Source organism: Copadichromis virginalis, linkage group LG6, assembly GCF_057382275.1.
Source record: "Copadichromis virginalis isolate Kocher_CV1m ecotype Utaka linkage group LG6, C_Virginalis_male_GT1.1, whole genome shotgun sequence".
Taxonomy (NCBI): Eukaryota; Metazoa; Chordata; class Actinopteri; order Cichliformes; family Cichlidae; genus Copadichromis; species Copadichromis virginalis.
The window spans coordinates 40,805,670-40,831,206 of NC_140623.1; the positions used below are offsets into that span (position 1 = coordinate 40,805,670).

Here is a 25,537-nt window from a genome sequence, read left to right on the forward strand (position 1 = left end):
ATGGCAGCAACTAAACTGAAACAAAACCTAAACTGGGTGAAACTAAAGTGATACAAAGGAACAAAAGCCTGGGACTAGAAACTCGGGACATAAAACATAACAACCTGAGACATGGAGCCTGGAGCACAGAGAAATGCAACAGGTAATGCACAGAGAGGAAGACACAGGGCTTAAATACACAGGCAGGACAATGAGAGGATGGTGAACAGGTGGGAACACAGCTGGGACAAATCAGACATAATAAGACAAAGGAAGCAAAGCAGAATACACTAACATAAGACAAGGACTATCAAAGTAAAACAGGAAGCATGAGACATTCGCAGAGACGCAGACTCAGAGACACGGACTAGACACTGAGACATGACTGACATGATGCACTGTGGAACACAGGGAAGACACAGTGAGCGAAACTAGGAGATAGAACAACAAATATAGTATAAACACAAACCCAGCCATGAATAACAAATAATCAAGGAATATAACTTAATCAAACACAAAACACTGGGTCACAGACTCAATGCCATGACAAACTGTAGTTGCTTCCTTCAAGCTTTAAAGACTGAGTCACATCCTATCTACAGCTTTCAACTCAAATCAATTTACTTTTATTTATATAGCGCTAAATCACAACAACAGTTGCCTCAAGGTGTTTTATATTTCAAGGTAAAGACCCTGCAATAATACAAAGAAAACAGAGAAAACCCCAAAATTCATGTGACCCCCTATGAGCAAGCGTTTTGGCAGCAGTGGGGAGGAAAAACTCCCTTTTAAGAAACCTCCAGCAGAACTACGCTAAGGGAGGGGAGGGGTGGGTCATCTGCTGCAACCAGTTTTAAGCCTCATCTTAAAAGTAGAGATAGTGTCTCTCTCCTGAATCCAAAGTCTTATACTGTTTTCTTTGCCTTGGACAGATATTCTAAAAATTATTCAAAAAGGGGTTTTAATATGAAATCTTTATGATTTCATGTTAATCTTTATGAATATGAGATCTTTATGCCATAATTCAGAGTTCTTCAGAGTTCACTATCACAGAGACAGTATGTGAGCTTTAAACATCCTTCAAAGCATTAAGTTTGCCTGTCTGCTCTGTTATCAAACCACATACTTGAGGATATCTCTGAATCTTGCTCTAAGTCTTACAGCAATGGTTCACTGCACAACATCACAATGTAGTGGTTAAAAGTGGATAATTACAAATAAAATCAGACCACAAAACTTTCCATTACCCTAGCCACATCAAAGATCCAGTTCCTGGAATAAACTACAAAGAGCAGGAGAAAAATTCTCTGTAGGAAACATTTTCATTATTAAAAATATCAGAGCACATACAAACATATGGCTAACCCCACCCAGTCACTCGAAGGTCAAGTATTGACTAATGCAAACAGCAATTCTAAGAATAGCTAGTGAGTGTCTAACCAGGGGCTGGAGTCTCTGGTATCAGCTGGAAGTTTTTATTTCACCCCATGACTGTGAGTCATTGCGCTGCAGAAATGATAACTAAAAGAGAAAAGGACATAAAAAGACCTTGGAGTCATCCTAGTGCATCATAAACAGACAGATGGTCAGGAAACTCGTCAGGTGGAGGTATAAAAGGAAGAGACAGGTATTTCATCCACTGTCCTTTAGGGGTTAACATTCGACAGCAGGCGGGAGGTGTGTGAGGGAGGTAGAGGTGGTGCTGGTGTGTGTGTGTGTGTGTGTGTGTGTGTGTGTGTGTGTGTGTGTGTGTGTGTGTGTGTGTGTGTGTGTGGGGGGGTGTCTGTGTCACTCTGCATCAATACATAAGTGAAAGCGCCGACGCGGCACAAAGTCAGGCAGGTTGGCTCACAGGAGCGGGAACTGGCCTGAGTGCGATAAAAGGGGAGCTGGAAAAGCATTGCAGCAGGATGAAAACAGGAAGTCTTTTATTCTGAACTCAACAGCTTTGCCTCAAACACTGAAACATCTTTATTGGCTGGTGATGATTATCCCATATTAGCGCCTGTCATCTGGTAAAAACTACCAATGGTACACAAACAAAACCATGTCTTTTGCCCACTGTGGCCGATTACTTTGGACATACAATACATGCAATAGGTTTATGCAATATGAAATCATACCTAATGCTAATTAATAATCAGAAAATTGTATTGATTGAGGAAGAGGAGCACTGGAGCTTCCAGGAAAATTAAAGCCAAATACAGCTGACCTGGCCTGGATGGCAGCCGCTCTGGACTTCATGCTGTCAGACTCTAAAGCCAGCTGAGCATTCTCCATCAGTAGTTTACCGACCTGACAAAGCAAAAAACAAAAAAACAAATAAGATGTGATTAGATTTGGAGGTCAAGGCAAAATCTAACCGGTGATTCTATACATACAGTTTCCATGTTCTGGTGGCATGATCAAAGCTACAGCTCTCTAAGAAACAAATCATGAGATGAAAGTCACAAAACTTGGAAAAAGTGGGAGAGCAAGTCGCGGCAGTGGTTAGCACCGCTGACTTTTAGGAAGAAGGTTCTGGGTTTGAATCTCGTGATCTCTGGACTCTTTTGTGTGGAGTCTGGTTATTTTCCACATTATAAGGCGCACTTAAAATCCTAATTTTCTCAAAAATCGACAGTGCGTATTATAATCCGGTGCGCCTGATGTATGAATTCTGGTTGTGCTTACTGACCTTTTATGTGGTACACGGCGCTCAAAATCTGTCAACAATGTTTTAGTAGGACTTTTGTGAGCTATGAAGCCGCACTGCTTGATAGATTTTCTGAGCCTCACGGCTACTGTAGTCAGGAGCCTCGCGGAGTAATCTGGGTCCTAAACTCCTTCTACTTCTGTCCCAAGGTCAAACGAACACTGCGGCATCACTGGGAGTTAAAAACTGTCTAAATTCTTTCATCTTTAATAAAATGATCAGCGTTACTGCTTTACTGGATGTAACAATTAAGTTTAACATCCAGGCATCCATGAAAACAGAATTTATTAAATTTAACGGAGTCAGAAGTTAGCAGGAAGTTAGCTCGCTAGTTTCCACCTACAGCTCTTCTATCATTTTCAACATAAATGAAGACAAAAAACTAAACAGCAGTGACTTTTTTAGGGTTGCTGAAGTTGGGCTAGCTGGTATGTAATGATGCGCTTTGTGATCGCTAGCGACACAGCTATGTTAGCATAACAAACTGGAGGACGAACGCTAACCTTTTTTCCACTCTGTAAAAGTTAACGTGAGGGTTCCCGTTGGTTACGAACAAATGCAGTTGCATGGCAGAATGCTGTAAACGGACCAAACTTCAGGCAGGAGAACAACTGAGATAATCCATCCACAATAAGAGGTTAGTCATTAATATACTGCAGCAACATGGGAATAGAGCAGCTGCGAGAGAATTCAACATTAATGAATCAATGGTATGGAAGTACGGAGCCCTGCAAGGGACATGGGAGAGAAAAAAATTACGATGAACTTTTGCGAGATCTCGCAAAACTAACTCGGGATCTCGCAAAAGACAGATATCTCCGAAAATGTCAGAGCACTTTTGCAAATATGTGATGTCTGGAATTCAACTTTTGCGAGATCCCGAGTTACCGAGTTACCTTTGCGAGATCTCGCAAAAGTTCATCTTAATTTTTTTTTCTCCCATGTCCCTTGTGGGGCTCCGTATGGAAGTGGAGGAAGCAAGAAGAATGAGTTGAGTAAAATTTGACTCATCTGACTGTTTTGTTTCGCTTAATGCGCCTTATAATCCGGCCTGCCTGATGGTCCGGTATTCTCCTAAACCCTGTGTGGGCTTACAAGTACTCAGGCTTGCTAAACAGTCCAAAAACATGCATGTTAGGTTAAGAGGTGATTCTAAATTGGTCGTACATAAAGAATCTAAATGCATAAAATAAAGTGCAATATGACTTTGTGTGAAAATGTAAATGTGGCTTGTAATCTAAAGCACTTTGAGTGGTCAGTGAGATTAAAAAGGAGCTATAAAAATGCCCAACCCATGCTATAGACGCCTCATGCTTGTAATCCATCCTACTTTGCATGCCAAAATCCCCATATTATCAGACGCACACAGACTCTGAAGAGATACTGTTATGAATTAGGCCTATTCAGAAGAAAACAAAGCATTTGTACATCAAAGGTGATGCGATTGACTCGATTCAGCTCACGCCCTTCCTCTTTGTACTTTTTAAATATAAATTACACTAATACCTCAAAATATAGCTTGTTGAATATAAACTTGATATATTTAATTTACAGGTAAAGCTAAAATCGATCCTTTGAGTGTTATTGCTCCTCATGTCACTTCTGCACTCAGAAAGCCAATCAGTGGTCCAGTTTGCACATCCTGTTTACATACTGTTCATGGGAGAGTTCATTTAGCATACACCTTCTGCAGGGATTTATATCAAATCCCACAATTTTTTATAATTTCTAATATTATTTTAATACAGCAAAGTAAAGTATAAAACATTGGATCCTTGTATTATATCAAACACAAATAAAAATCTTAACACGCCCTCATTCTCCTTTGTTTTCTTATGAGTACAAAACTTTTGAAAGAAGACACACCCTTGCTGAAAGAAAGCCAAAGATAACATCGACTATTCCACCATTTTTTTTTTTTACCATAAGCACCATTACAAGCTTCACTCATTATATGGATAGAACATTACAATCCCAGCTTCAGACTCCCGGTGAGGATGTGAGTCAGGAGACTGACAACATCATGGAGTAATGTCTGCCCCGTCTCCTGTGATGTAACTAAATTGAGCACTTCTTAAGAAGATAAATAGAGAACTAATCCCTAACATTTATATGGAAGCACTCCCTGGATCCTCAGACAATGAAGTTGGCTGAGTTTGTCTGTGGCAGTCATGGGAACATGTGAACAACTAATTAGTGTCTGTCAGTGACACCTACTTATGCACGGTGTAAAGAAAGTGACAGTAAATCCAGGGAGCAGCTCAAAACCATCAGTTGAGTCATGGGAGATCACTGCTGTTAGTCGTCGACTCAGCGCTTCCGCATTCTTTCTGTGGCAGCCATCAATCGTGGGTCTCTGTGGCAGCGTAATGATACGGGCACAAGACATATCTTTCTATATCTGTGGCGAGCCCTCTCACAGTACGCAAAACATCTTCGATTAGTCTCGTTGATACCAAGGCTGTTACAATGATAACTAATGTTAAAGGTAAAAAACTTGGGCGTGTGGTTCGACATGGTGCTCTCTTTCAGGTCTCATGTAACAGAGACAACAAAGTCCACCTTTTATCATTTAAGAAACATAATCAGACAAGTTTTGTCAAGCGACACTGCAGAGGTTCTTGTCCATGCATTTGTGTCTTCGCGTATTTATTATTGTAATGCTCTCCTTTCTGGGCTACCAAAGAAAAGTTTTAGAGGTTTACAGATGGTTCAAAATGCAGCTGCTCGCATTTTAACTAAAACTGGGAAATCTGAGCACATTACCCCTGTACTGAGATCTCTTCATTGGCTACCTTGACAGGTTCAAGCAGATTTTAAGGTCCTGCTGCTCACCTACAAGGCTTCAAATGCACCTTCATACCTCTCTGACCTTGAAGACCCACTTGTTCACCCTGTCCTACATGTCAAAATTCCATGCCTTTTAGTTTTTAAATAATAATAATAATAATAATAATAATAATAAACTAAGTCTAAAAGCATTTTACCTACCTGAAATGATTATTAGCTAAAAAAAATGTTATGTATTATGTGAGTACAAGAAAATAATTATTAGAATATAATGTGTTAAATTGGCTTAGATGAGAGGGTCCAGCAATAGATCAGAGGAAGAGGGAAGCATTTGTTTGTGTGTTTTAGTTTGGTTTAGCTGTAGGCTTGAGAGTGTGTGTAATTGTGTAGAGGGAAAGGAATTTATGGAGACTGGGGGTCAGCCTGTCATAAAAGGAGACAGGAAGCTACAGTTGGGGGTTGCTGATGCTGATGCTTGTACCTTTAATAAAAACTCATAATTGTTATAACTTAGAAGCAGGTTTGCAGGAGACTCTCCACATGCTTATGTGTAAATGTAAGACAACAAGAGGCCAATGGCCCAGTGGATGCAGAGTCGGGGTCTCAGTGTTTGTAATATGTTAACTCTGTTTTGTATGTTGTGTAGAGGAATTTAGTGTAGCTTGGGTGAGGAGATTACTTTTATGACCGGCAGGAAGTCACGTACACAGAGACACACACACAGTGCTTTGACTGTTATGACGCACCCACACCTATATGCACGCTCACTCACGTGCACTCACACTTACACACGGGTACGCGCACACACACTCACTCACGTGCACGTGCATACACACACAAACACAGAGTTTGCAGCACACCGTGGGGGTTTTATGATGGGGTCACTTCTATAAAGCTGACTGTAACAAACAAAGGAGTGGAAGATTTGCAGAGGGACACCGGCCTTGCGCGCCTCCCCTTCTCTTGCTTAACTGAAGATGAATGAAGATGAATAAAGGTTTTGTGAAAATGACTACTGAGTCCGGTGCCGTCTCTGGATGCCTCGAGGAATAAAAAAGAACTGATTTCGTAACAGTTTCAAAACTAATAAACCAGAAGCTTTATATCTACATGACATACAAGTCTTTAGTATTTGGCTTTTAGTATTGGACAATTGCAATGATTTGTTTTATTACATAATAAAGCAAAATCACATTTAGGAGGGGCCATAGGAGTCCAGTCAATGTGGATTGGGCTCTTGTTGAGGACTGAAACTGGCTTTGGGTAGGTGGAACGTCACCTGTCTGGTGGGGAAGGAGTGTGAGGTAGTTCTAGAGGCAGAGGGATACTGGGTATGGCTAAGTATAGTTAGACTCATCTCAGTGCACAACTTGGAACCAGTTAGTTGGAGCGGTTGGACTGACACTGAGAGGTGGCAGGCAGGGGTGGGTATATTTTTATCCCCTCGGTTCAGTGCATGTAATTTGCAGTGATTATAAGCTGAACAGCATCTCAATGTACCCAGTAGGGTCCCTGAGTGGAGTCCTGGAAGATGCCCCATCTGCCCTACTCAGGGACCCCTGTGCTCACGAGGGCAATGACATTGTGACCTGGAGTTATGTGACTGGGAGGAACACCATGCTCGCACATAAGGGTGCCCATAAGTGCACAGGGTACCAGGACACCCTAGGCCTCAGGTTGATGATTGGTTTTGTAATCATATCATCAGCTCAGCTGCTTGCTGAGGAGCACTGAAACTGAGAGGAGATCGAACCCCCGCCCCCCAAAAACATGTCGGCTGCAGCCCTTATGCACAACTTTCTCTATTTTGAAGTTAGCGTTACGCTTGTTCAAGTTTTTGTTCCATGCAAACGTCAATAGCATTAAGCAACACTAGCTAACCTTGACTTGTGAGCTACTAACCCCAAAATGCTGTCTCGAGTTGCTCCTGGAAGCGAATTGACTATATTATATTATAACTACCGGTATATTATAACATTGGACTGAGTTTGGCAGATGAAATAAAAAGTAAAAATCTTGCTGTGTGTTTATGAGCTATTTGAAACTGTTAACTACATTCTATAATAACCAAATCATGTTTTATGTGTCAGTGAAATGAGTGCACACACACAGTGACAGCTAACTTTGAATATAGCAGTGCAACAGCAGCAGCCTTCCTTCTTTGGACATGCCTGTTCTCCAGTGACTTCATGTCATATGCCATGACACGATTAATCGACGAGCAGCATTGTCTAGTCGACTAGCTTTTCACTTTAGCCTTTAGTAACTCATCTGATTCCTGTGGCCTGATATTTGTGATAAATTAACTTGTAGTTGTCAAATTATTTTATCAGCCGTGAATGAACTGTTGCCACATTCATGCAGCGTAGCAAAGTTACATCTAGCTTTCACATATTTAATTAAAAATGATCAACAACAGATTAAATTTGCGGTCCTTGTATGCAGTCCTAACAGGAACTTCAGAAATAAAAGGCAGTTCATTTTACAAACTGTGTGATGGTCTTAAAAACAGGGTGCCATTAACCACCTATCCTATCCTTTAACTAAACATGTGTTCGAGGCTGTTCACAGGATGCTGCATCCAGCTGTCATCGACACTACACTACACTAGACAATAGGCTGTGTTTTTACTGCACTCATTGTTTGATTATACACACCCACTCCTCTCCTGTGGCTGCAAGATGGCCTTGAGCTGATTATTATAAAGCCTGAGTAGAAATAATACTGCAGCACCACAATTATGTCAAACAGCTGTGAAATTTACATAACTCTTTATACCATCTGACCTGGGCACGGAGCTCCTTGACGGTCTGTTCCTGTTTGGACCAGTCCTGGGAACGCGCGGTGTTCCTGACCCCCCAGCTGGCTATCTGAGCCTCCAGCCGCTGGTTTTCTTCCTGCAGCCGGTTCACCTGCTCCAAGAAGCTCTTCAAGCGAGCATTCAGGCCCCACATTGTGTGACTGGAGTCCTGCAGCGAGTCCATGGACATCTGAGAGAGAGCGAATGTTTACAGTCACACGCAGTTGCTGAGCCTGTGAAATTTTCATACAGTCAAATGACGCAGCTGGTGGTGCCTGTGATGGCCAAACCTTTCAGGCAGTACGTGACTGACAGGCGCGTGTTCACAAGAGCTTACAACTTTCTCTGCAGTGTGAAACCCACACGCTGCCAAAGGCGTTTACAAGGTAAATGTTTACCTAGTGATACTCACCTGCAGCAATGTGGCCTACCCTGAATGAAGCACAGTATATGTAAGTCACTCTGTTTGCCCGGTCACACAGTCCACCACTCCTCACAGCTTAGCTGCATTCCTCCACAGCGAGCTGGAGAGCACTTCCCACTGTGTCCCAGGTCATCGGCAGCAGGCCCCCGAGACAGAGCAGACAGGCTGGCCTGCCGGTATCAGCGTTCGCTTGTCTTCAGGGTCAGTCACGGCAGGGACGTTCCTCCCTGTCCCACCTCGGCCCCTCCCAGGCAGCATGTGGTTACCCGCTGGACACTGGACACAGTGCTTGCATCACCAACGCTCTGGGGTCCCTTTGTACTCTCTGATCCAGGATTACTGATCTGCTTTCAAACAGGCAGCAACACAAGCTGCGGAGGGAATGTTCAGGGAGACACAGTGACAGGACCTGAGTGTGTGTGTGTGTTTGTGTGAATGGTCCTGTAATGAGAAGTTACATTCACTGTAATGAATGTGAAGCCCGTGTCCCTGAACACTCGCTCACTCTTTGTGCAGACTTGCTCAATGACAGCCTTGGTTGGATGTGTTTGTGCTGTCTGGGCCAAAGGTTTTCTCTTCCAAATATTATTATGTGGTTTTTTTATATTCCCTTGGTTACAAGGACTGCAGATACGCTTTCTTAACTACTGTTTAAGCAGTTACTTGATGTCATCTGGAGTTTGTAGCTTTCTGTTGCTTTCAGCGGACAGACTCTGCGGCATCATCTTAGACTTCAATAATATCATGGAAATGGCTAATGTGTCATGATAAGAGAGGTATGTTTTTTTAAGGTGGGGTGTGGTTCAAACACTCTCTCCTCTCAATGTTTAAGAGGATAAACCCAGTAAAAACAACTGGGTGGGCCACTGTAACAGCTAGAAAAGAAAAAAAAACTAAAAACAAGGCTCGACGGAGGATTCAAAAGTGCATGTTAGAAGTGGATGGTGGGCGGGTCTAATGTCTGTAAGACAAAATCAAAATCAGCTGAACTCACATGAACTCACAAGCAGAATGACAGAGCTTCACTGCCATGAACAGATCCCTAAAGATCAAACTGAGGTGTGTTTTTCCACCCTGTTGCACATGAATTCATAACTGAAACTTGGCTTGTTTACCTGCGAATCTTTGGGTCAACTCTCTTTAAAGCCACAGCAGCCACCCAAGTTACTGCAGCTTTCAGCACTGCCTTTGGCATCAAAATTCTAAGCATAGTATTAAAGATGAACGTTGCTTTCAGCTCTGAAAAAACAACTTTGAACGTGCCCCGGGGGACAGCAATAAGGGTGACATTTAACTTACTTTAAATAAATAATTTTAAATAAATAAACACTGTAAAATTTGTATATGTACATGCATTCCTACCCCCCACCCCCACCCCCCTTGAATGTCTCCCTAATTCTGAGGTCTCAAGGATCGCAAGTTTGCAGAGACAGAGCAGGAGATGTAAGAAAAGTGCATGAAATTAAACGACCTTGTGTTTTATTTCTTGGGCTCTATTTTTGGGACTTTTAGAGAAGAGCAGGGTTTTTTCCCTTTTCTGTCACTTACTCGTATCACTTTAAGGTCTGCTACATTAAAAATGGCTCACAAAGATGAATCAATTTTTAAGAAGATGAACGTTTCACTATACCTGGACGCCTTTTTTTGTTTTCAAAGAGCCTTGTTTGCGGATTTGCAAATACTTGAGCTGTCTGGATTTGCTTGCCAGGCAAAACAAGCATGTTTTGCTAAGAGAAAGGATGTGGGGGTACTATTACACACATCTGAGCTTCTTTGTGTTGCTGCAACCTAATATTGTCTCTGTCTAGACTTTCATTCTTTATCTCTGACTTTGGCTTCACTGATGGTTGTGGGTGTTGTGGTTATCTATCAGCGTGGCCAGAAAAGACAGGAAATGGGTTCATGTACAGAGAACAAAAAATCAGATATAAAGAGTGAAAGAGCAAGAGAAGGAGAATAAGTCTGTAACAGGACATGAGCTGTGTAGATTTTAATAATTAAACGCACACACACAAAGCACACTGTCTAACTAAACAATGCCAGACTTGTATGCCAGGACACTTACTGTCATTGCACTCCCACACCCTGTCAGTAAGATGGATTGGCAGGAGAGCAGCAACGATGATAGTCAGTTGAAATCCGGGAAACAAAAAAGCAAAAAATTTCCATGATTACAAAAAAATGCTCTTAGGGCGTAGCAGGTGGCTCTGCTTTGGGTGTCTGTGACAGATGATTTTTGCTGCAAGCGTGACGGGGGAATGCCATCGAGCCTGTTTCTGGATGCCGTGTTGCTCCCTCAGACATCCAAGATGTGTTTTTTTATTGCACTGCATTTAACTGATGGGTTTAAGCAGGTGTTAACTTGTTACACAAATTTAAGGAGAAAAGGTGGAGGCGTTAGAGGTGGACACTGCCCAAAAAGAGAGTGAAAAACAAAACAAATCCACCCTGGATTATGAGTTTACCACCAAACAGTCTCACGAACATGAACTTTGCCTCTTCGCATTCCTCGACCTCTGTTTCCTTCGAGGGAGGAGGGGCGGCAACAGCTCTTTGATCCTTCTTCATGTGATCCCTCATTTTCATGAGCCTTTTGCTAAACGTGTCTGACAGAAAAAACAGAAAAAACCTGTTATAAACACACAGTACCTTTCATCCTTTGTTTCGTAATTACTGCTTAAAACCAACTCAGTGCCAACAGTTTTTGTTCATACACGGTATCACCACAACAGTCACTTCAGATCTGATTTAGAGACTATTGTGGGCTAAGTCCAAAACTACAGAAAGGATTAACTTCGCATAAACTCCACCAGACTCTGCTGTAGGGGTTATGTTCAGCTAAAGCGTGTGTCATGTGCTTTTACTTGTGGTATAAAGTACACAACAGTTATACTTTAACCTGTGTTGGCTTTTATTTATACCTCTAACCCGCTCGCTCAGGCACCATAAAGTATGTTTCTACTCAAATCACTATTATCAATCATTGTGCTGTTTAAAGCTTTACTAAGAAATGTTTTTATTTCCACAATGCCAAATGACTAATGTAAAGGACAACACAACAGGAGACCAGGTCGTCTCACCTCTGCAGAAAGTTTTGACATCTTTCAGGTAATTGTGTTTGTATTTTCCCTCTAAGCATCAGCCAGCACTTTTAGGACACTATTCGAATCCTTTTAACCTCGATGGTGGAGCGCTAGGGATATATTGCTGCATTCAGTTACTGTCCATGGGCATCATTAGCACGCACTTAGCTGCTAGTGAGTGCTAATTAACAGACTAATAAAAACTGGAATTTCACTCACTAAAACTGAAGCACAAACATGTTGAACAGACAAACTGTGCTATTCTTCAGATAATTCCACTAAAAACCTCCAAAAGTTGATTCTGTTCATCTGGACGTAGCGTTTTGTGGGAGAAACGTTTCGTCACTCATCCAGGTGACTTCTTCAGTCTCAGCTGACTGCAGGTTTCCGATCTTATAAACAGTACATTTGCATAATGACTGAAACCAGCCCACTGAAGGAACAATGGGCTGGGAGGTCAGTTCCTTAATCATAATTATGCAAATTCTCATGACGTTTGATCAACTACCACTGATCAACAGCCATGAGTACCATTCACAGAGAGTTGGGGAATGGCTGTAATCACAGCATTGTAAGATGGTGACAGATGTACCCTTAGGCCCCCTCCTCAATTCAGAGATGGTCTTTCCCATTTCACGTAAATGCCCTCCTTGACTCCGCCCTCAAACCAGCATTCCTCCCTGTCCAGGATGTTACATCCTCATCACTGAAAGAGTGTCCACTGGCCTGTAGGTGTAAATAGACTGCAGAGTCCTGGCCTGACGAGGTGGCATCCGCTTCGCCAGAGGTTGTTTGGTTTCCCCGATGTATAAATCCTGCCAATCCTCCTGGCACTTAACAGCGTACACTATGATACTCTGTTTGTGTCGGGGGACATAAGAGAGTCCACCTTGGGCTGGACCAATTTTTGGCGCAGTGTGTTTTGGGGTTTAAAAGCCACAGAGACCCGGTGTTTAGAAAAAATGGGTCTCAACTGCTCCGATACTCCTGACACATCACTACAGGTTTTCGCTTGGGCAGCGGTTGTCCTTCTCTCCTGCATCAGCTGGAGCTTTCTTTAGGCTTTGACAAAAGTCCAGCTGGGATAACCACATTTACTCAGGGCCTTCTTGATGTGCTGTTCTTCTGCCTCCTTGGCAGATGTCCCCCCATTACTGATGGGGGACATCTAGACACAGTGTAAGAAGGCTAACCTGCCACTTTTCATATCCTCTCTGGTGAATTTGATGTGTCAGTCCACCGAATTAATGTGATCTGTGAAATGTGGTACGTCCTGAGATTTGATTTTCACCCAGGTGTCATCCACATACCTGAACCAGTGACTTGGTGGTGTTCCAGGGTAGGATAGCAAAGCCCTCTTTTCCACTTCTTCCATGTACAAAATGGCCATGATGGGTGAAACTGGGGAGCCCATGGCACACCCATGTTTCTGCCTGTAGAACTGACCCTTGAAGTAGGTGGAATGAAGGCACAGTTCCAAAAGCAAACACACTTCGATGGTGAGAGAGGTCCTGTTGCTGAGGTTGGTCATCCTGTAATCTCTTACATTCAAGTTTGTCCTTTAACCAGCGCTCACATTGCCCTGAGCGCTGTCACTTAAATCAAATGAGCCACACTTCAGTATTTTTCCACCCCCTCATGGAATCTGTGACATCACAAATACCCCTGATTGATCGTTTGCTATGATCGGCCTGGAGCAGCACCATCACTGTGCCACATCAGTAATCTTTATGGTTTGGTTCGGCCTTTCAGTTCTACACGAGTAATCTGTAGATATTAAAGCATTGATAGTGGTGCCAGCTTCCTGCTTACAGTTTGGATAAGGAGCCTTCCTGTCTCAGCAAGTCATTTGCACATTGTGAAACTAATGGTTTTTGCCAGTTTGACGTGGAACAATCTGACTCAGATACCTCATGAATTCATGGGAATGCAGACTAAGAGCAGGTTTTTGTTATGTTTGATCCCAGTAATTTACAACTAACACGTTATGCAAAAAGAGCTTTTAATCATCTGTAATTGAGTGGTGTGGTTTCTTCACGCGTTCCAGCACTCACACAGTGTCAGAAGCAGAACGAGCACAAGTTAAGCCCTTCACACCTTAGACATGAACGCAGATCAAACCACTGGAAGCACTGGAAACAATGTGGTAACGACCAGAAATGCATCATGCCATACATTTCACGGCTGCTAAGCCAACAAATGTGACATGCACAAGTTCATAACAGTGAGGATGATTGAAGGGAACAGCTTGATCGTTTTGTCACGCACTGGGCAAAGTGGCTCTTCCCAACAGAGCAGGAAAGTGAGCAGAACATCTTTAATCAGTCGTTTGTCGTTAACAGATATTGTCAATGTCACAGCAGTCTCATTCTTACACATCACATTAATGAGACGTGAGGAATCAAGACATGAAACAAGCGTCTCCGAGCACAAGGAATAAATTGAGTGGAAACAACCTGAAGGGACAAAGTATTAAATTCTTTAAATATTTGTATAATATAGATTTTTAAACGGGCCTGAAAAACAATTATCTTCATCGCACTTTGTTTGACATTCATAAAGCACCCCAGGGTTACAGTGTGTTTGCTTCTCACAAAACAATTAGACTAGGTGTGCCACTGTTGGCTGTCATTTATGGTTGCGTAGAAAAAAAGGTTGGGCAAATATCTCAAACGTCTCGAACAAGTCAGAGCTGGGAGCTCAAAGGAGTTCCCGGCAGGCTGTGGGGTCAGAGAGTATGCTGGATGGCAGGTACCTGTCAAACTGCAGAGGCTTTCTCACTTCACTCAAGTTCGGCTTTGGCATGTTTATGTATGTGTTTAGTTGAGTGAACGGGGTCTAGTATACTGAGTATATTTCAGCTGTTTAGCCCGGGACACAGGGGCGCGTTTAAATATATATTTTACTCATATTTAGCCACTTCTTTTCTCCTTGTGATTTGACCACTAGAGGGAAGGATTTGACAAACTGGAAAAAGCACAAAAACACTGACAACAATGATAATGATTTTAATATCATGAGGGGGGAAACTGAATGACTGAGGCCTGAAAAATATATTTTATGTAGTTCCACTTGACTTTATCACCCACTTGAGAGACCAGTGATAAGACTTAGACTACAGTAAGATTAGCTGTAATTTACCATCAACCATTAATTTAATCTCATCTGTTTAATTTCTAACCCTCATGAAAAAACTCTTACATCTACCTTCAGTTTAAGACCTAAATATAGCTAAATCCTTCAATAAATGGTTATTTAGTGACCATTAGGACAGCCAACAAGCTGTAAACACTGCACATATTAGCTTATTATAAAAGCAGCTGTCTCCTGTGTGGACAGCAATTAGCTGTGTAAGGTTTCTGGTCTTAGAACCTGCAGTTTTATTTGTCTTTGAAAACGAGGAGTTGTGCTCATTTTATAAAACGTTCATGCTTTTTCATCAGTACTCTGTTCCTCCTACATTCTGGTTATACCCTCTGTTAATATTTAGTGTGTATTTGTTCCTTCAGTGGTCTAAAGTGCTTGGAAATAAAAGCTGGATTTCTTTAAGTTGTTTGAAGATGCTTCACCTCTCATCCAAGAAGCTTCTTCAGTTAAGAACTGATTAATTTCACAATGTGCAAATGACTTGCTGAGACAGGAAGGCTCCTTATCCAAACTGTAAGCAGGAAGTTGGCACCACTATCAATGCTTCAATATCTATAGATTACTCGTGTAGAGCTGAAAGGCCGAACCAAACCATAAAGAATACTGATGTGGCGTATATCACAGTGATGGTGACGCTGCTCCAGGCCCCTCATTGCAACCGATCAATCGGGGGTATTTGTGATGTCACAGATTCTGTGGAGGTAAAAAAAAAAAGAGAAAATACTGAAGTGTGGCTCATTTGATTTAAGCTCACATCGCAGGGGATCAGGGGTCCGTGAACTGGTCAAACTTGAATTTATGAGACTGGGGTTCAAGTCCACCGTGATGCTCTGAGTTCATGCGGACTTAGTTTTATAGTTACTTGATTTGTTTTTTTATTTAATTATGTCCACACCTTTGTTAGGTTCATGCAAAAAAAAGTTATTGATTTGAGTAAAAGTCAACAGATGTGCAGTTGCTCTGATGGTCTAATATTGTTCTAATCTTGAGGCTATCTCCTGCACCACCAAGAGCACCCTGACGGGAAACATCTGCACCTGGTATGAAACAGCACCAAGCAGGACAGAGTGGGGCGAATGCATCATTCGCTCTGAGCTTCCTGACCTTCAGCTCTGAACTGAAGAAGCTTCTAGGATGAGAGGTGAAACGTCTTCAAGCAACTTAAGGAAGTCCAGACGCTTTTCTTTCCAAGCTCTTTAGACTACGATGACCTGGATGACTGAGAACCTTCACAGACTTGTTGCTTCAGTGTTTCCCCGTGTGCTGATTTCTGTTTATTTTGGTAGTCTTATGATAACCCGTGTTTTGCATTCATGTGTGTCTTCCCTTTGTCCTTTATCACATCGTCTGTTATCCTTCCTTGCGTGAGTGTTTCTGCCAGAATTCTGTTGGTTGTTTGTTTTGGACTTTTTGTGAAGAAGGTGCCAGATGTTATCATTTCTGTCTATTTTACCCGCCTGAATCTAACCTGCCTAGAGCACCAAGACTGACATTAAAACAGCAAATAATTGCATGTCAAATTAACCTCCTAGGACTTGGCGTCCACATATGTGGGCATCAGATTTTGGGTTGTTTAGACCAAAATGCTAAATTTGCTCTACAAGGGTCTGATATCCACTAACAAGGACATTATACTGCCACTGTTCTATCGAAATTTAACATGAATGTCCTCGATCTAATTTTTCTCAGAAACAAAATAAAGGTAAAAAAACAAAAACAGGTAATTCTTTGTTTTTACATTCATCATGGCCCTAATATACGGTGGCCCCTAGAGACAAAGCATGTATAAACTCCAAAACACTTACAAATTCCAAATAGCACGCACAAACTCCTCAACACTTACAAAATCCAAAACACATGCAAACTCCAAAACACATGCAAAATCCAAAACATGTACAAAATCCAAGACACGTGCAAAATACAAAACACGTACAAAATACAAAACACGTGCAAAATCCAAAACACGTGCAAACTCCAAAACACGTACAAAATTCAAAACACGTACAAAATTCAAAACACATACAAAATCCAAAACACGTACAAAATTCAAAACACATGCAAAATCCAAAACACGTACAAAATCCAAAACACGTGCAAAATCCAAAACACGTACAAAATTCAAAACACGTGCAAACTCCAAAACACATGCAAAATCCAAAACACGTACAAAATTCAAAACACGTACAAACTCCAAAACACATACAAAATCCAAAACACGTGCAAAATCCAAAACACGTACAAAATTCAAAACACGTGCAAACTCCAAAACACATACAAAATCCAAAACACGTGCAAAATCCAAAACACGTACAAAATTCAAAACACATGCAAACTCCAAAACACATACAAAATCCAAAACACATGCAAAATCCAAAACACGTGCAAAATCCAAAACACGTGCAAAATCCAAAACACGTGCAAAATCCAAAACACGTACAAAATTCAAAACACATGCAAACTCCAAATCACAACGGAAGTGCTCCAGGACGCTAGGGGCAGTGTTGAGCTCGATTTGTAAAATAAACGGCAAGTTTGTTGCAAACACATGGGCTCTAGTCTCCGTTGCGCTTCCCAGGTTGCCTAGCAACTATGATACTAACAGCTGGAAACGTGTCATACAACTTTTTTTGACAGAAATGAAGGAGAACATATTTTTTTTCATTTGTTTGTTTGTTTCTACAAGAGCTTTGTGTGATTTGATAAGTATCTGAGGCTGAGACCACAGGACAGTAAAACATGATTTTTGGGCTTCATTTCTGTACTGAACAGTCATTTAAGATTAGCTAGTAAATAACAATTAGCTAATGTTGTTCATGAGACTAAAGTCATATCACTTTGGTAATGTAAATATAATATGGCCAATATTATGGTTATTATATTAGTCATTATTAGGTATTACAGCAGTGAACATGAACTCTTTGTCAAATACTGAGCTTCAGTACAGATTCAAGTTGCAGTTATTTACATGTCTTACCACCTTAAATCTTCACTCAAAGACAAGTATATAGGAATGACTGCCAAATTTATTTGCCACTGAAGCCGAAGGATGGCATCTGAATAAAACCTCTCTTGACATGCCTAGATGACATTAAAGCTTGGTTGGCTCTAAACTTTTTAAATTTGAATGAAAAGAAAACAGATTTGTTGGTGTTTGGACCCAGTGGCCCCTGTGAGTCCTCTTCTTTTCATTTGGAACCCCTGGAGGTTTATTTTAAACCTGTTGTTACTGCCCTTGGTTTTAAGTTGGACCAGTCCACTTTTATCATTTAAGGCGACTGGCAAGAGTGAAATCGTTTCTTTCTAGGCAGCACTTTGAAACCGTGATCCATGCTTTTATTTCTTCCCCTGTGGACTACTGTAACGCACTTTATGTGGGGGTCAGTCAGTTGTTACTCTGACATCTGCAGCTGGTTCAAAATGTATATTGACAGTGCATATATAGGTGTATCATATATAAGAGACAAATGTTGTTCCTTCAGTATGTTGGCATTACTAAATTTGGCTCAAATGCTTACATACATGTGTAAAAAGAAAATGTACAAGCTGTGAGCTGTTTCAAATCAAATCACTTTTATTGTCACATCACATGTGCAGGTACATTGGTACAGCACATGTGAGTGAAATTCTTGTGTGCGAGCTTCACAAGCAACAGAGTTGTGCAAAATACAATAATGTAAACAAGCAAAAAACAAGAATGGCTACATCTGAAACTAATAAATATATGTACAATATATAATAGCATATATATGTTTCTGATAAAATGAAGAGTAGACTGATGTATTAAATATTCCTTTATTGGGTGAGAAAATCAGACCATGTCATAACTGCTTTAAGTCACACAGAATAGATATCAGAGCTTTAAACAGGCTGACGTCTGCTAAATGGGTCAAACTGGGCAGAAAGTATACAAACACATAACATCCTTATAGAATATGATGTAACACTATAGATCAACTTAGCTCAGAATATATAAAGCATATAAACAATTACAGCAATATGATGCAACAAACACAGCAGCTACTGATCCAAAATACTCAAAGCTTCATAGAACTGAAACAAACATTTATTTTTAGTTCCATTCTGCTGCTGATACATACTTTAGGTTTCTGAACATTAAACTTGTTGCTGCCTTTCATAGTGCGTAACTTGAAGGCCCTGAGTACTTTCTCCCACACTGGAAACACTGGAATGATAAAATTATTTGAACATTACCTAATAAGACTGATTCAGGACAGACAATTAGTTATTTTAAACGTTTCTAGCAGTCCTTCACAAACAGGGAACAGTCTGTCTATTCTCTCCATCTGTCAGCTGCTGCTGGCTCTTCCTCCTCCTCTTCCTCACATACTGCTGAGATTGTCCTGGTGGATCATCAGGGGTGCAAAGCCTCACAGATGATGTAATGCAGTGGGTCCCTCAGTCTGTCCTCACTCTGGACACTTGCAGGTGTCACACATAGAAATCAAATGTGTGATAAGCTGCAGGATTCAAACACAAGTGTGACTTATAAATACATGTTCATACTTTTATTCCACAATCAGAGAGAAAGAAACAGAGAGAGAGTGCAGGACAGACAGACAGGTGACAGTCTCAGGTGTACACACTGCTACACAACAGCACAGAGAAGGAGGATTTAGTGTTTGTGTCATTACGAGTGCTAAACAAGAAGAGTTCCCAGATGGTGCAGTGGACACATGTGTGACTCCTGTGATTAAAGCATCTTTCTTTCAGCTTAAGGAGTGAACCGTCAGCTGACTGACATGACTGACTTTAATTACGCATAAAATCATCACATTCTCTGTAAGATTAAAGTCAGCTATTGAACGGCGAATATTTTGAAGTGAAGGCTTTAAAACCAAGTTAGTACAAACGTCGCTAATGTCACATAACTTTCCCGACATGTTGCCAACAGTAATGTTTTAATGTTCTTCATTATAAAAACATTTGCGCATAAATAAGTGACATAATATTCAGTACTTACTTCTGGAAGTTTACTCTTCGTCCGCTCCGCTTCCGCCGTTTTTTTTCGGCAAAATTATCCAAACCACCGCCGCGCTATGAAGTCTGGGATATGTTGGGCCATGAAGGCTACACAGACCCATCCTTAAAATTCAGGGAAATTAAGGACGCATTTGAGGGCCGCATTTCGAGCAGCCTTTGAATTGGGACAGTCTTTGTCGTGTCGCTGTGACATAATCGGCCTTAAAATGCGGCCTTTAAGGCTGCAGACCCCAAATCCGGTCATTGGTACTTCCTGGCTTGTGTAGTTACTAGGTAACAAAAGCTCAACACTGCCCCTAGCGTCCTGGAGCACTTCCGTTGTGTTTTGGATTTTGCATGTGTTTTGGAGTTTGCGCGTGTTTTGGGGTTTGCACGTGTTTTGGATTTTGCACGTGTTTTGGATTTTGCACGTGTTTTGTATTTTGCATGTGTTTTGTATTTTGCACGTGTTTTGTATTTTGTACGTGTTTTGTATTTTGCATGTGTTTTGTATTTTGCACGTGTTTTGTATTTTGTACGTGTTTTGTATTTTGCACGCGTTTTGTATTTTGTACGTGTTTTGTATTTTGCATGTGTTTTGTATTTTGTAAGTGTTTTGGAGTTTGCACGTGTTTTGTATTTTGCACGTGTTTTGTATATTGTACGTGTTTTGTATTTTGTACGTGTTTTGTATTTTGCATGTGTTTTGGAGTTTGCGCGTGTTTTGGGGTTTGCGCGTGTTTTGTATTTTGCACGTGTTTTGTATTTTGTACGTGTTTTGTATTTTGCACGTGTTTTGTATTTTGCACGTGTTTTGTATTTTGTACGTGTTTTGTATTTTGTACGTGTTTTGTATTTTGCATGTGTTTTGTATTTTGCACGTGTTTTGTATTTTGTACGTGTTTTGGATTTTGCACGCGTTTTGTATTTTGTACGTGTTTTGTATTTTGCACGTGTTTTGTATTTTGTACGTGTTTTGTATTTTGCATGTGTTTTGGATTTTGTACGTGTTTTGGAGTTTGCACGTGTTTTGTATTTTGCACGTGTTTTGTATATTGTACGTGTTTTGTATTTTGTACGTGTTTTGTATTTTGCATGTGTTTTGGATTTTGTACGTGTTTTGGAGTTTGCACGTGTTTTGGATTTTGTAAGTGCTTTGGAGTTTGCATGTGTTTTGTATTTTGTACGTGTTTTGTCTTTTGCATGTGTTTTTTATTTTGTAAGTGTTTTGGAGTTTGCACGTGTTTTGGATTTTGTAAGTGCTTTGGAGTTTGCACGTGTTTTGGATTTTGTAAGTGCTTTGGAGTTTGCACGTGTTTTGTATTTTGTACGTGTTTTGGATTTTGCATGTTTTTTGTATTTTGTACGTGTTTTGTCTTTTGCATGTGTTTTTTATTTTGTAAGTGTTTTGGAGCTTGCATGTGTTTTGGATTTTGCACGTGTTTTGTATATTGTACGTGTTTTGTATTTTGTACGTGTTTTGTATTTTGCATGTGTTTTGGATTTTGTACGTGTTTTGGAGTTTGCACGTGTTTTGGATTTTGTAAGTGCTTTGGAGTTTGCATGTGTTTTGTATTTTGTACGTGTTTTGTCTTTTGCATGTGTTTTTTATTTTGTAAGTGTTTTGGAGTTTGCACGTGTTTTGGATTTTGTAAGTGCTTTGGAGTTTGCACGTGTTTTGGATTTTGTAAGTGCTTTGGAGTTTGCACGTGTTTTGTATTTTGTACGTGTTTTGGATTTTGCATGTTTTTTGTATTTTGTACGTGTTTTGTCTTTTGCATGTGTTTTTTATTTTGTAAGTGTTTTGGAGCTTGCATGTGTTTTGGATTTTGCACGTGTTTTGGATTTTGTAAGTGTTTTGGAGTTTGTACGTGCTTTGTCTCTAGGGGCCACCGTAACTGCAGACACACACATGTCTGCTAATCCGAACTAAAGAACAAATAACTAACTTCTACAAATACTAGAAATCACTCAATGAAATAGAAATCGTGCATCTTTGATAGTTTCTACAATAGAATACAATAGATAGATGGAATAGCCTTTTATTGTCATTGTGCATGTACAACAGAATTATGGGTGATAATAACATTATGGGTGACAGCAGAAATAAATAAGAAACGGAAGAAATATATACAAAACATGAGAAAGACACACATTAAAGAACAAAGTGCTTGGAAGTAGTGCACAGAAAAGACTTAGATTGGTGGGTGGGTGGACACCGGTGGGGTGTGTCGGTGTTTGTTAACAGTCTGAATGGCCCAGGGGAAGAAGCTGTTTCTGAGTCTAGAGGTGTGGGATGTGATTGACCTGAGGCGCCAGTCAGAAGGCAGCGGGTCAAAGTGCTTGTGGACAGGGTGCGTGCGAGGGGTCACCTGTGATGGCCCAGGTTTTTCTGAGACAGGAGGTTCTGGTGATGGCCTCCAGGGGTGGCAGAGGGCAGCCAGTTATGTTTTGGGTGGTGTTAATTACTAAGTGCAGATTCCTGTTCTCAGTCGTGGCCTCTACGTACCAAACATCCAGACAGTAAGAGAGCATGCTCTCCACTGAGGAGCGGTAGAAGGCCAGCAGCAGCTTCTGCACACGGAGGAAGTGCAGCCACTGCTGGGCTTTCTTTACCAGGGAGATGGTGTTGTGGGTCCAGGTGAGATCAGCGGCGATGTGGGTGCCCAAAAACCTGAAGGTGGAGACAGATTCACCCTGTTCTACATTTGTGATGATGAGTGGAGTGGACCTGTCTGTGCCTCTTGAAGTCCATTATGACACAGCACATCAACCATTTGTCAGTTAACTGAATTAAATGTTCATAAATGCACCAACAGCACAAACAGAGTCAACTGTTCCACTTCAGTGACTCCAATTAGCTGAGGTGAGTCCAAGAAGACAGCTAACAACTATAGATGAAAACAACCTGTCAGTCAAAGCAGGCACTCCCTTCATGGCATTGAAATGGATCACTTATAATAACGGTCACCCAGTATGAAGGACTCAGGAAGGAAGTTTTGCAAACACATGATTCATCTTCTAAATTGTAGGAAAAGTTTCTTCTCTTCTGGTTTGTATGAGCGCTCATATGAACCTAAAAAGCTGCTCATCCAACTTTTAGCAAACGCAACCCAAGTGCTCACCTACAAAAGCTTGTGCAACAGCAGCAGCCTGAGAGAACAACACTCCAGAGAAAATGACTTTTTCAGAACTGGCTACATCTACCAAAGATGTATCATATTTAATTAATTAATTTCTTGGTAACACTGATGTCACACTGCGTTTGTTGGATGTGTCAGTGTTTTTTGATAGAAAAGGGGAGGTACCAGACCTAACTCCAGTTCTATGAGTGCGTTTAAGGTGCCCCCAAAGAAAGAGTGCCACCAGAGCCGATCTAGGAGAGCCGTTCCACTTCATGGTAACCTCACTGTGCAGAAGACAACTGCAGTTCAGCTGTGTGTGCAGGAGGGGGAGTGTGTAATTAATGAATTAATTAATTAAATTGTAAAATCTTTATCTATATCTGCTTCCAGACAGAAAAAAGCACCCTTTTTTTGCAAGTACAGCACAAAAAATGTCAGAATTTAAATAAAATAACACGAGGATCTCATCTGGACAACCAACTGCTCCAAGTTGGTCAAGAAGGTGCCTCTTCTTCCTGAGGACTCTGAGGAAGAACCACCAGTCCTCAGACATCCTGGTGAACTTCTACCGCTGCACCATCGAGAGCATCCTGAACAACTGTATAACAGTCTGGTACGGGAGCTGTTCTGCCTCAGCCCGAATAAACTGCACTACTGTAAATGCTATATAGACAGTCGTTCTGTACTATACAATAATTATAGTTTTACAACTGTTTATAACTTGTATAGTTTCATATTTATATCCTGATCATAGCTTGTACACTCACTACAGCCTGTACATACTTATAGTTATAGCATATTCATAACATACCTCCATGTACATTGTAACATACCCATAATAGACCCATATTTTGTATTGTATCTATATATCTATGTTATTGCTAAAGCACTTTCTGGATGGATGCGAACTGCATTTTGTTGCCTTGTACTTTTGATATGTGCAATGACAATAAAGTTGAATTCTGATTCTGATTCTTTTCTCCATAAAACACAACCTTTGTATGTTGATTGGTTGGTCCAGGATTTATGACAGGACACATTTTATTGTAAGAGATAATTACATGTTAGACATACAGCACACTGGAGACTTCCACGTGTACATAAGAAACAGCTGGTTGTAGGGAGGGAAAATGATGCAATCCAGTAACTGCTGCTTGTTTCCTGACATCAAAATGGCTCGTGGCGTGGTGACATGCCTGAGACTCACATAAAGACACTTTACTACTACTAAAACATCTATACTGCACCAACCAGGTGTTTTAAAAGTGTGATAAAAAGTAGTAGAAACTTGAGCTTCAGCTCTGTAGGCTAGAGGTGTAAATACTGGCCCAGTATCACAGATACCAAGTACCAGTAGTGATACAACAAACTTAATGAGGTGAATGCATCATTGTTGTGCTATATAAATACATTCATCTTAACAGTTAACACAGAACGGTTATTATATCCAGGCATTTACATTTTTTCACTTCCAATAAAATAATTTAACATGTTTCAAAAGGATGATTACATTATTTCAATCTTTGAATGTACTCTATTGGTAACCAGTCAGCTGAAGTAACAGCTATCGTGACCAAAAACACTTTGAAAATTACTAATGCTGTTGAGCCCACATGAGTCATAACTGAAACATGACTTTCACCACCATAAACTACCTGGGTTTTCTCTACCAGGAGCCTCGGTGTCTGTGCCGGGGATCTGGGTCTCTTTGAGCGTTTTTTTTATTTTGCAGCTTGTTGTTGCCTTTTTCAGTTTTTGATCCATTTGTACAAACTGTTTTGCAACAGCAGAGAATTCCCTTCTTACACACATATTGCAGTTTGCTGTGTGTTCACTGACAGCTGCAAAATGTTCCTGCAGGATGCTCCTCTCTGCAGCCCGCATGTGTCTTTGCACAAGGTGTCACATGACAGAACGAGGGGGAGAATCGTATGTGCATGAGAGGAGCTGTGTTTGCACAGACACGTCTACTTTGTGATGAAAGGGGAGCAACATACTGAACCTAAGGAGTGAAAAACTGAAACTGAAGTATGCCATCCACATCTATATGATGCCAGTAGCAACGTTGCATTAATACTATCTATGTTTGGATCAGTCCGCCCACTCCTACCACAGGCCCCCATTCATATGCATTCCCAAGAGAACTGTATCAGAAGTTTTCTGGTTTCACCCTGGTTGCGAGTCTATGGCCACCCCTTGGCTCCGCCTCTGTTCAGAGAATGAAACCTCTTATCCCTGGGTTTTACCACTTCTTTTGCCTCATATGGAAGTTACTTTTTAGATTAATATATATAAAATATATCATTTTGAGAGACTCCTTTTATTCTTGTGGTAAGTTTGTAGGTCTGTCACTCTGTAACACCTACTGTAAGAAGCAGTTACTAACTAACAGCCGTACAGGCGATACATTCGAGCCTAATCTTAGCTGCATTTGCATTTATGGCTTAACTACCATACAGTACTGGCAAATGTTTCAGATGTGTCCGAGCAGAATCACCATGAGTCACCCTGAGT

The 25,537-nt window shown here is 41.0% G+C and overlaps 1 protein-coding gene across 3 annotated transcripts in view; it reads right to left on the minus strand.

Annotated features, from left to right (window-relative positions):
* krt222 (keratin 222) overlaps window positions 1-11,240 on the minus strand; it is a 31,300-nt gene extending 20,060 nt beyond the window's left edge. Inside the window, exons 1-3 of one of the 3 annotated variants that reach the window (XM_085460460.1) lie at window positions 10,754-11,240; window positions 8,251-8,454; window positions 2,192-2,274 (exon numbers count right to left, since the gene is read on the minus strand). In XM_085460460.1, the coding sequence (XP_085316586.1) occupies window positions 2,192-2,274; window positions 8,251-8,454; window positions 10,754-10,759 (293 nt within the window). In that variant the 5' untranslated portion in view covers window positions 10,760-11,240. Of the gene's footprint in view, window positions 1-2,191; window positions 2,275-3,177; window positions 3,318-8,250; window positions 8,455-8,676; window positions 9,496-10,753 lie in introns of those variants that run through there. The other 2 variants (XM_085460461.1, XM_085460462.1) reach the window with 2 other exon arrangements.
* Window positions 11,241-25,537: the final 14,297 nt, after the last annotated feature.